Source organism: Heptranchias perlo, chromosome 10 (genome assembly GCF_035084215.1).
Source record: "Heptranchias perlo isolate sHepPer1 chromosome 10, sHepPer1.hap1, whole genome shotgun sequence".
NCBI lineage: Eukaryota > Metazoa > Chordata > Chondrichthyes > Hexanchiformes > Hexanchidae > Heptranchias > Heptranchias perlo.
The window spans coordinates 73,073,156-73,085,236 of record NC_090334.1 but is presented as its reverse complement, the minus strand read 5'-3'; the positions used below and the strand labels follow the sequence as shown (position 1 = coordinate 73,085,236).

Sequence of the window (12,081 nt, the reverse complement as noted above, 5' to 3'; positions counted from 1 at the left end):
GACAGGTAGTCAGGTGTCAGCCTCAACAGTAAGTTTCTGCAGGTTATTTGACTGAGGGGGGCATCACATTCTGCCTTCACCTGATGTCCACATATGCACTTCCAGCAGGAGATGCTGAATAGCTGTCAGGCACAAGAACTCGTCTTAATCTAGTAGCACTGGGGCTAATTACAGTCGTCCTACTGTTCCTTGCTCTCTCCCAACTGAGATCAACACAGCACAGACTGGGGATTGAACGTGGGACTGTATGATTGGGCCAGCTAACTCACTGGATAAATTTACTGACCTATGTGTTATTATGATCTAGAATACGCTGCCTGAAAGGATGGTGGAAGCAGATTCAATAGTAACATTCAAAATGGAATTGGATAAATACTTGAAAATCAGAGCATCACCTTGCATGGACTAGAATATAGGGCTCAAGAAGATTTGCAGAGTTGGGGTGGGGCAAAGCCATGCAGGGATTTATAAAGAAAGTGAAGGATTTTGAATTTGATGTGTTGGGGCACAAGGAGCAAATAAATTGAACATTAAAATCGCTACATAAACCACATGCAGAAATTGCACTCTAACCATACACCTTACTTGTCGCCCTCTCTGCTTTTAACTGACCAGAAACATGATGTAGAATAAATGGTTGGCTGATCACAACTACAAGAAAAAACTCTACATAATTTTCTCCTTCTCGGGATGTGGGCGACGCTGGCAAGGCTGGCGTTTATTACTCATCCCTAGTTGCCCTGAGAAGGTGGTGATGGTGGTGCCATTTTGAATCACTGCATTTTTTTTTTATTCGTTCACGGGATGTGGACGTCGCTGGCAAGGCCAGCATTTATTGCCCATCCCTAATTGCCCTTGAGAAGGTGGTGGTGAGCCACCACCTTGAACCGCTGCAGTCCGTGTGGTGAAGGTTCTCCCACAGTGCTGTTAGGTAGGGAGTTCCAGGATTTTGACCCAGCGACGATGAAGGAACGGCGATATATTTCCAAGTCGGGATGGTGTGTGACTTGGAGGGGAACGTGCAGGTGGTGTTGTTCCCATGTACCTGCTGCTTTTGTCCTTCTAATAATCCATAATGATTGTTTTTACAAATGGCTAGGGTGCTTCTGAGGCATTAAAATTCAATCACGTAGTGTGGGATTGAAGTCATGTGTAGATCAGACTTGGTGGGGGTGGGAGGGGGCGTGAGGGGGTGTGGCTAGGGGTTGGGGGGGTGGGGATAGGGATTGGTTTCCTTAACAAATTTATTAGAGTTCTTTGAGGATGTATCTAGCAGTGTAGATAAAGTGTGAACCAGTGGATGTAGTATATTTGGATTTCCAAAAGGCATTTTGGAAATCCAAAGCCACATAAAAGGTTGATACGCAAGATAAGGACTCATGGGGTTGGGGGTAATATATTAGCATGGTTAATGGACAGAAAACAGAGAGTAGGGATAAATGGGTCATCTTCAGGTTGGCAAGCTGTAACTAGTGGGGTGCCACCAGGATCAGTGCTTGGGCCTCAGCTATTTACAGTCGATAACAATGACATAGATGAAGGGACCGAGTGTAATGTAGCCAAGTTTGCTGACGATACAAAGGTAGGTGGGAAAGTAAACTGTAAGGAGGACACAAGGACCCCGATATTAGCGGGGAGGCGGGATGGCAGCGGTCGGGGGGGGGGTCGATTGGGCGCGTGGCAAACACGCATGAACCAAACTTACCATTTCCGACCCAGCCTGAGTGACCGGCTGGCTGCTCTCAGGAGCTGCAACGCCGGGGCGGGGGTGGGGGGGGGGTGTGGAGAAAGAGACGTCATCCGGTGCTGGAACGGAAGATCGGGGTGGGGGGGGGGGGGCGGGGAGAGTGGAAGATCCGGTGCTGGACTGTGAAAATCAGGGGTGGGGGGTGAGAGGGGAAGATCAGGGTGGGGGGACATGGAAGATCGGGAGGACATCGGGAGGGTGAAGAGGGGGATATCGGAGTGGGAGACATCGGACATCGGAGCAGGTTTCAAAGATAGGTACATTTAGTGTTTACATTTCCTTGCATGGTTTTTAATTTAATTTATTTGGTTTCTTTTTGCCTGATCCGGCCCTTCCAGGCGTGAATCAGAAGCGGTGGGCAAGCCACCCAGGTAAGTTTAAAAAAAAATCTTTCTAATCCCTTCATCTGTCACAGGTAAAGTGCCTTAAGTCCCTCAATGAGGTACATTTGGCTCTTTAACTGTCATCCCGCCGGCTTTAATTGTCGGCGGAACTTCCGTTTTCGGGTCGCCCGCGCGCATACAGGTGGGTCCCTGGGAAACTCGGAAGTTGGCGGGTTGGAGCCGGCCTCCGAACCCGAACGGGATTTTCACAATTTTCGGAGCTCCCCCGCCCCTAACGCACCCGCAATTGCCTCCTAAAATCACCCCCAAAGAGTCTGTAAAGGGATATAGGCAGGTTAAGTGAGCGGGCAAGAAGGTGGCAGATGGAGTATAATGTGGGGAAATGTGAGGTTATTCACTTTGGTATGTTGGGAAGAATAGAAAAACAGAATATTTTTTAAATGGTGGAAAACTATTAAATGTTGGTGTTCAGAGAGATCCAGGTGTCCTCGTACAAGAAGCACAAAAGGTTAGTATGCAGGTTCAGCAAACAATTAGGAAGGCAAATGGCATGTTGGCCTTTATTGCAAGGGAGTTGGAGTACAAGAGTAAGGAAGTCTTGCTACAATTGTATAGGGCTTTGGTGAGACCTGTGCACAGTTTTGGTCTCCTTATTTAAAGAAGAATACACTTGCCTTCGAGATGGTCCAACAAAGGTTCACTAGATTCATTCCTGGGATGAGAGGGTTGTCCTATGAGGAGAGATTGAGTAAAATGAGCCTATATTCTCTGGAGTTTAGAAAAATGAGAGGTGATCTCATTGAAACATATAAGATTCTGAGTGGGCTTGACAGGGTAGATGCTGAGAGGTTGTTTCCCCTGGCTGGAGAATCTAGAACTGGGGGGCATAGTCTCAGGATAAGAGGTCAGCCATTTAAGACTGAGATGAGGAGGAATTTCTTCACTCAGAGGGTTGTGAATCTTTGGCATTTTCTACCCCAGAGGGCTGTGGATGCTGAGTCATTGAATATATTTAAGGCTGAGAGAGATAGATTTTTGGATTCTAGGGGAATCAAGGGATCTGGGGATCAGGCGGGAAAGTGGAGTTGAAATAGAAGATCAACCATGATCTTATTGAATGGCGGAGCAGGCTCGAGGTGCCATATGGCCTACTCCTACTCCTATTCCTGTTTCTTATGTTTCTTCCCTGAAGGAAAGACCTTAGTGAGCTTTCATGATAATTTTTCTGGTGCCAGCCCATAAATTAGAATGTCATGATGGGATTTGAGTTCTCAACCTCTGCGTTGCAGGTCCAGTACCATGAACACCATACTATGTACACGATGTTGAAAAGTTATTGCATGAGAAGACATTGGAAGTGCAGTTAGGATGCGACACGTTCTTAGGGTTTAGATAATGACACCAGGTTGCTCAGATTTCACTGCTGTGGTTTACTATATCATCCAAAGCCTCCGAGCATGTTTTCACCTTGCATCTTGCTCCCATTTACCTGCTATTTATTTAAAGCTTTTGCCTTGAAAATGTCAGGCTGCTAAGAGGTGGTTACAAGGGCCACCTTGGAGCTCAAGCTGTCCTGTGCGCTGAGGAAACTCCACAGCAATGTAATTGGTGTTGGCAGTTATTGACGGATACAACACTGTCCCCTCCATGTTTGTTGACAGGTGCCAGTGGCAGGAGTCTGATTATTGACTAACACTTGACAGATGATTGAAAAACAAGTTGACCTTTTCCCTCTTAGTGCTGGGGAATTGAAAGCTACCTGTCAATAACCCCTAATTTCAGATCGTTATACAGCAAACTGAAACAAGGCCTAAGCTGGAGAAATATTAAGGTCGCAATAAAATCACTAATTTTACTATAACTTCAATTAGGTAAGGTAACATTTTCCCCTCACAGAAGACATATTTGATGGATTTCTTTGCTTCTGAAAATGAGGAACATCACTACTGTGGAATGGAACACCTTTCCACTTTTTGCACCCAGTGCTGGCATGAAGTACTCCCAAGTGTTGGTATTATATAGGTTAGAGATAGACTAGCACTCCCTCTGCTCTACTCTATGTTTTATTTAAAATAAAGTTTTGTTCTATCGTTGTGTGATTGGTGCTATTGAGCATGAGAGAAGCCATATCATGGAGGTGAAATAGTAAAATAGCTCAGACTAACATGGGAACAGAAGGTATACAGTATTAAGTGACTAGTAAAATAGCATTGTGATTTTTTTTTTGGTGAGGGGAATAGTTCACATGTAGGGTTTGAGCAGAAAATTGCCACGGAAAAGTATACATTGTGGCCAGGATTTTTTGTGCTGTGAGGTTCTACGATTCATTCTATAGCAGCAGAGTGGGACTAATTGGATAGCTCTTTCAAATGCCAGCACCGTCATGATGGGCTGAATGGCCTCCTTCCGCGCTGTAAGATTCTATGATTAATTTTTTCTTTATTCGTCCATGGGACGTGGGCGTCGCTGGCAAGGCCAGCATTTATTGCCAATCCCTAATTTCCCCTGAGAAGGTGGTGCTGAGCCGCTTTCTTGAACCGCTGCAGTCCGTGTGGTGAAGGTTCTCCCACAGTGCTGTTAGGGAGTTCCAGGATTTTGACCCAGCGACGATGAAGAAACGGTGATATGTTTCCAAGTCAGGATGGTGTGTGACTTGGAGGGGAACGTGCAGGTGCTATTGTTCCCATGTGCCTGCTGCCCTTGTTCTTCTAGATGGTAAAGGTCGCGGGTTTGGGAGGTGCTGTCAAGGAAGCCTTGATGAGTTCCTGCAGTGCATCCTGTGGATGGTACACACTGCAGCCATGGTGTGCCGGTGGTGAAGGGAGTGAATGTTTAGGGTGGTGGATGGGGTGCCAATCAAGCGGGCTGCTTTGTCCTGGATGGTGTCGAGCTTCTTGAGTGTTGTTGGAGCTGCACTCATCCAGGCAAGTGGAGAGTATTCCATCACACTCCTGACTTGTGCCTTGTAGATGGTGGAAAGGCTTTGGGGAGTCAGGAGGTGAGCCACTTGCCGTAGAATACCCAGCCTCTGACCTGCTCTTGTAGCCACAGTATTTATGTGGCCGGTCCAGTTAAGTTTCTGGTCAGTGGTGACCCCCAGGATGTTGATGTTGGTGGATTCGGCGATGCTAATGTCGTTGAATGTCAAGGGGAGGTGGTTAGACTCTCTCTTGTTGGAGATGGTTATTGCCTGGCACTTGTTTGGCGCGAATGTTACTTGCCACTTATCAGCCCAAGCCTGGATGTTGTCCAGGTCTTGCTGCATGCAGGCACGGATTGCTTCATTATCTGAGGGTTTATGAATGGAACTGAACACTGTGCAATCATCAGCGAACATCCCCATTTCTGACCTTATGATGGAGGGAGGGTCATTGATGAAGCAGCTGAAGATGGTTGGGCCTCGGACACTGCCCTGAGGAACTCCTGCAACAATGTTCTGGGGCTGAGATGATTGGCCTCCAACAACCACTACCATCGTCCTTTGTGTTAGTTATGACTCCATCCACTGGAGAGATTTCCCCCGATTCCTATTGACTTCAATTTTACTAGGGCTCCTTGGTGCCACACTCGGTCAAATGCTGCCTTGATGTCAAGGGCAGTCACTCTCACCTCGGGAATTCAGCTCTTTTGTCCATGTTTGTACCAAGGCTGTAATGAGGTCTGGAGCTGAGTGGTCCTGGCGGAACCCAAACTGAGCATTGGTGAGCAGATTATTGGTGAGTAAGTGCCGCTTGATAGCACTGTCGACGACACCTTCCATCACTTTGCTGATGATTGAGAGTAGACTGATGGGGCGGTAATTGGCCGGATTGGATTTGTCTTGCTTTTTGTGGACATACCTGGGCAATTTTCCACATTGTCGGGTAGGTGCCAGTGTTGTAACTGTACTGGAACAGTTTGGCTAGAGGTGCAGCTAGTTCTGGAGCACAAGTCTTCAGCACTACAGCCGGGATGTTGTCGGGGCCCATAGCCTTTGCTGTATTCAGTGCATTCAGCCGCTTCTTGATATCACGTGGATTGAATCGAATTGGCTGAAGACTGGCTTCTGTGATGGTGGGGATATCGGGAGGAGGCCGAGATGGATCATCCACTCGGCACTTCTGGTTGAAGATTGTTGTAAATGCTTCAGCCTTGTCTTTTGCACTCACGTGCTGGACTCTGCCATCATTGAGGATGGGGATGTTTACAGAGCCGCCTCCTCCTCCCGTTAGTTGTTTAAATGTCCACCACCATTCATGACTGGATGTGACAGGACTGCAGAGCTGATCCATTGGTTGTGGAATCGCTTAGCTCTGTCCATAGCATATTGCTTCTGCTGTTTAGCATGGATGTAGTCCTGTGTTGTAGCTTCACCAGGTTGGCACCTGATTTTTAGGCACGCCTGGTGCTGCTCCTGGCATGCTCTTCTACACTCCTCATTGAACCAGGTTTGATCCCCTGACTTGTTGGTAATGGTAGAGTGAGGAATATGCTGGGCCATGAGGTTACAGATTGTGCTGGAATACAATTCTGCTGATGGCCCACAGTGCCTCATGGATGCCCAGTTTTGAGCTGCTGGGTCTGTTCTGAATCTATCCCATTTAGCACGGTGGTAGTGCCACACAACACGTTGGATGGTGTCCTCAGTGCGAAGACGGGACTTAGTCTCCACGAGGACTGTGTGGTGGTCACTCCTACCAATACTGTCATGGACAGATGCATCTGCTACAGGTAGATTGGTGAGGACGAGGTCAAGTAGGTTTTTCCCTTGTGTTGGTTCGCTCACCACCTGCCGCAGGCCCAGTCTGGCAGCTATGTCCTTCAGGACTCGACCAGCTCGGTTAGTCGTGATGTTACCAAGCCACTCTTGGTGATGGACATTGAAGTCCCCCACCCAGAGTACGTTCTGTGTTCTTGCTACCCTCAGTGCTTCCTCCAAGTGGTGCTGAACATGGAGGAGGACTGATTCATCAGCTGAGGCAGGGCGGTAGGTGGTAATCAGCAGGAGGTTTCCTTGCCCATGTTTGACCTGATGCCATGAGATTTCATGGGGTCCGGAGTCAATGTTGAGGACTTCCAAGGCCACTCCCTCCTGACTGTATACCACTGAACTGCCACCTCTGGTGGGTCTGTCCTGCCGGTGGGACAAGACGTACCCAGGGATGGTGATGGAAGAGTCTGGGACGTTGGCTGAAAGGTATGATTCTGTGAGTATGGCCATGTTAGGCTGTTGCTTGACTAGTCAGTGGGACGGCTCTCCTAATTTTGGCACAAGTCCCCAGATGTTAGTGAGGATTCTATCCTTCTATGCTGTCAGTCGTGATTTTCTGCTCATTCACTTTAATGGGCAGATAAGCACAGAAGCGGAAAACTCCAGCCTATAAATCTACATTGTTACTAGTGGGATTGAATGTTAGGAAGTCTTGGGGTCCACATCTATAACTGCAGGATTGTGAATGGAGCATCTTTGGCTTCTCTGCAAAACATTTAAGTGACTGTAAAATTTTAGAATTTTCTATATTTGGAGATCTTACCTGTTCCCTCCCTCTCCCCATTAAATTTGGGAATTAATTTATGGAGACCACCTGCAATGCAGATTATATTTATTTTGTTCTCAGGATATAGGCAGTGCTTGCAAAACCGCATTTTTATTGTCCATCCCTAGTTGCTTTCAAAAGGTGGTGGTGGCCTTTCTCCTTGAAATGCTTCAGTCCTTGTGCTGATGGTGTTAGGTAAGGAATTTCAGGATTGTGATTCAGCGCCAACGAAGGAACAGTGGAATATGTTAAAGTTGGAATGGTGAGTAACTTGAAGAGGAACTTGCAGGTAATGGTTTTCCCACATCATTGCTACTCTTGTCCTTTTTGGTGGGAGAGGTCAGGGGCTGGGAGGTGCAGTCAAAGTAATCTTGTTGAGTTGCTGCAGTGCAACTGTAGATAGCACATTCTGCAGCCACATCGCACCAGTGGTAAAAGCGGTGGATATTGAGTGCAGTGGCAGGGGAACCAAACAAGTGAACTGCTCGATCCTGGATGATGTGAAGCTTCTTGAATGTTGTTGTGGTTGCACCCATCCAGGCGAATGGTGAGTGCTCCATCACAGTCCTGACTTGAGCCTTGTAGATGATGGAGAAACTTTGAGACGTCAGTAAATGATCCACTTGTTGCAGAATACCCAGCCAATGCCCTGCTCTTGTAGCCACGTTGTTGATTTGGCTGGTCCAGATGAGCTTCTGGGCAGTGGTGGCCCACAGGATGTTTTTGCTGGGACACATGGCGATAGTGGTGTCATTGATGAGCAGTGGGAGGTGGTTGGGCTTTTTCTTGTTGGACATGGTCATTATCTGGTGCTAACATGGCTTGAATGTTACCTGCAACTTATCTGTCCAAGCCTAAATGTTGTCCAGGTCCTCTTGTAAATTGATGCGACTGCATCATTATCAGAGGAGCTTGGAATGGAGCTGAACACTAGAATTCTCAGCGAACCGCCCCACTCCTGACCTTATGATGGAGGGAAGGTCATTGACGAAGTAGCTGAAGATAGTTGGGCCGAGGACACTTCCTGAGGAACTCATGCAGCAATGTTCTGGGCTGCTAGATCTGTCGTTAGTCTGTCCCATTTAGCAATGTGGTAGTGCCACACTACACAATGGAGGGTGTCCTTACTGAAGATTAAACTTTGCCTTTACAAGGACACTGCAGTGGTCAGTCATGCCAGATGTGTCTGTGATGAGGTCAACTTCCTCATGATGGTTCCTTCAACATCTGTTACAGACCCATCTAGCAACTATGTTCTTAAGGACTCAGTGAGCTCAGTCAGTAATGGTACTATCTAGCCCCTCAGAGTACATTCTGTACCCTTGCTCTCTTCAGTCCCTCCTTCAAGTTATGTTCAATATGGAGGAGTACTGATTACTACCTAACGTACCTCCCCCCAAACTGACTAATCAGCAGGAGGTTTCCTTAGCTTTGTTTGATCATGGGGTACAGTCAAATTTGAGGACTTCCAGGACCAAGCCTACCTGACTGTATACCACCTCTGGTCTATCCTGCTGATGGGACAGGAGTCTGGAATGTTGACTGAAAGATATGATTCCAAATATAACGTATGTCAGGCTATTGTTTGATTAGTCTGTGGGCCAGCTCTGCCAACTTGGACATCAGTCCCCATATGTTACTGAGGAGGACTGAGGTCAACTGGGCTGGGATTGCCGGAGTCTTGTTCCTGATCCGATGGCTGGGTTGTTGCCAATAGCTCAGTCCACTGTTTCTCTTATGATTGTGTTTTGTAGCAATTGTTTACATGTCAACCACATCTTGTGGAACTGGAGTCACTTGTAGGCCAGACTGGGTAAGGGTTCCCTTCCCTGAAGGAAATCAGTGAATTTCTACGACAATCCAGCAGCTTTGCTGGTCCAATTATAGGTAATAGCCCACAAATTACCAAATTTATGGAATTCAGTTTCACAACATAGCATGATGGTTTTGAACTCAGTACCTCAGGTTGATAATCCCCTAGCATAACCATTATACCACCATACCCTTTCCTGGGAGGAGCAGGACTGATAGACAAAATTCTTTCCTCATCATTCCATATGTTCTTACGTTCTTTCAAAATTCTGTTTTTCAGCACGAGAAATGACCAGAGGAAAATTCTTAAACATTTTGGAGCGGCCCAAGAAGTAGCTGTAAAATTTCAACCACTTGCACTTGCAAGAAGACCCAGCACTTGTTCAGAGACAATTACTGTCCGTTGCAGATCTACAGATGTCTTCATCGGCTAATCCTTCACATGTCATCTTTTCAAACTGCCTATATAATAGAGCAACACAAGATCACATTTTGCGGAGAACTTAACTTTTAGCCTATAAGGCAAATTATTTTTAAATGGAAATGGAGACTACAATTGATATTTGGTTGGTGTAGAAGGGACAGAATTTGGTTTGTCATGTGCATGTTAAATAGCGATATCATTATATTGTGGTGTACTAATCTAGATGTATTTCCCATAGTATATATAGGGTCTGCTACTCCCCTGTAACATGCAGTGAAATAAATCCTGATGTTGCAGTTCAGGTTACGCAGAACAATAGCACTTTAGTTCAAGACGTGTGATTCTATCAGCACATGTCCATCTTTGTGTAATAAATAATATTACACCTGATGGGGGAAAAAAATAACAAAAAAAAACATTGCCTGGAATAAAACTGCTTTCCACGAATCCCACCTGTGTATATTATACAGAGTAACGCAATATGGAGCATGTTTCGAAAGATGTAACGAGCTTCGTGGGTCGAGGTGATGTTAGTAAACCATTCAAATATGCCTCTCATGGTTTGTGAGGCCATCTCAAGCCTTTACTGTATTACTGCCTTGTAACACTTTGCAGTGTATGTTATCTATATATAGTGATAGAGCATATAAAAGCTCTGTTGAGATGATTGTGTACCGCAGTAGAACCTTAAGGAGTGATGGGTCAACAGAGAAAGGTTTAGATTGAAATGTCCAACAAAAAAAACCTCATGCTGACATTATATTACATTTCCCACCTAAATATTACAGAACTGTGACTACCAAACAAAATAAAACTTTGATGACATTTTGTTTTAAAGTAAACAAATAACATGCCCAGCTTCATCGCCAAGCAATTAAAATTATTTCTTTTTGACGTAACACCATTTTAATCTGGATAAAGAAGGTGCGAAATTTTGTAAAGCAGTAATGTTATCCAAGAGTGCATTATTGTTGTACATGACAGTGGGGTGAGCGGTTTTGATTAGATGAATGATTTATGTCTGCTTTGTAGGGGCATAACTTTCAATATCCCACTGATTTTTATTCTTTCGGTATCACAAGTAAACATTAAGATGTATTTAATTAGTAACTGAATAACTCTGGGGTAAAAAGACTTCTTGATTTTATTCTCCCTTCCTCCCCATGGCCACATCTGTCTTCTTCATGGCTACCAAAGTTATGCTGTGTGATTGACCCATAGGAGGTATAATTTGGTGGGGTGCAAACTACGTAAGTGGATTATTGAATTGTTGGGGGTGGGGGGGGGGTAGTATTAGGAACATAAATATATTTTAAACCAAATTTTGATCCATTTGATGTTATATTTTACATGGAGAACATGAAGATAAACAAGTGATATACTTGATGACAATGTCACACAACCGAGATAGGTGTCACTTGGGGGGCGCAGGGAGCCCAACTTTTCATATCCAATTTCAAACATTGTTGCACATGATTCTGTTCAGCCCAAGCTCATCAACACATTATTTGGGTTTGCTCACTGCAGGCTTCTGGTATAATGGAGACCATCCTTTAAGGATGTAATTGCAGCCTTGGTAAGTGATGCACAAAGCTGAGCTGAAGTCTAATGTTTAGGACTAAGGGCTGGGATAAAGTCATAGGACCAGACTGGAGAAAATTGCTGGAAACCTGTGAAGGGGTCTAGAGACATCCCAAATATGAAGAGCTTAGGCCTTAAGTGATTACTTGTAAAAGGACTGAACACTTTGTCTCGATTGTATGAATCATTGAGGCCACCCTCTTTTACAGACCATAGAAGTTCTAAGTATTAGTCTCAAGCTTTGTTTTTCCAGGTTATTTTTCAGAAATGTGGAACAGGACCTACTTTCATGAGCAGTCTTGTGCATAAATGAGTGGAATGTTTCTACTATATATTTTATTTTTGAATTAATAAATGTGCATTATTTAAAAAAAACCTTCTCTTGGTCATCTGAATGCATTCCTCAGAAATATTTACATGAGACATGCTTTACTTCCCTTATATTTCCTAATGAAGATTTTTTTGTTGAGATGGTTGGGCAGATGCCTCGCTGACTTCTCTACAATAACAAGCACTAATGCCTCAGTGCGTCAAAAAACTCCCAACTAGAGGAATGTGAAGGAAACAATTTTAAGGTCCAATTGCTAACCATATAAAATTATATGTTAATTTTACATTGTATTTTGTGCTGTATTTTTTTCCTTTTAAAAACCTGTA

General features: G+C 45.0%; 1 protein-coding gene across 2 annotated transcripts in view; it reads left to right on the top strand.

The window, feature by feature from the left end:
• The window catches only part of lin52 (lin-52 DREAM MuvB core complex component), a 47,328-nt gene extending 35,548 nt beyond the window's left edge, over positions 1-11,780 (top strand). Inside the window, exons 6-7 of one of the 2 annotated variants that reach the window (XM_067991058.1) lie at positions 2,086-2,118; positions 9,700-11,780. In XM_067991058.1, the coding sequence (XP_067847159.1) occupies positions 2,086-2,118; positions 9,700-9,755 (89 nt within the window). In that variant the 3' untranslated portion in view covers positions 9,756-11,780. The remainder of the gene's footprint in view (positions 1-2,085; positions 2,119-9,699) is intronic. The other variant, XM_067991059.1, reaches the window with a different exon arrangement.
• Positions 11,781-12,081: the final 301 nt, after the last annotated feature.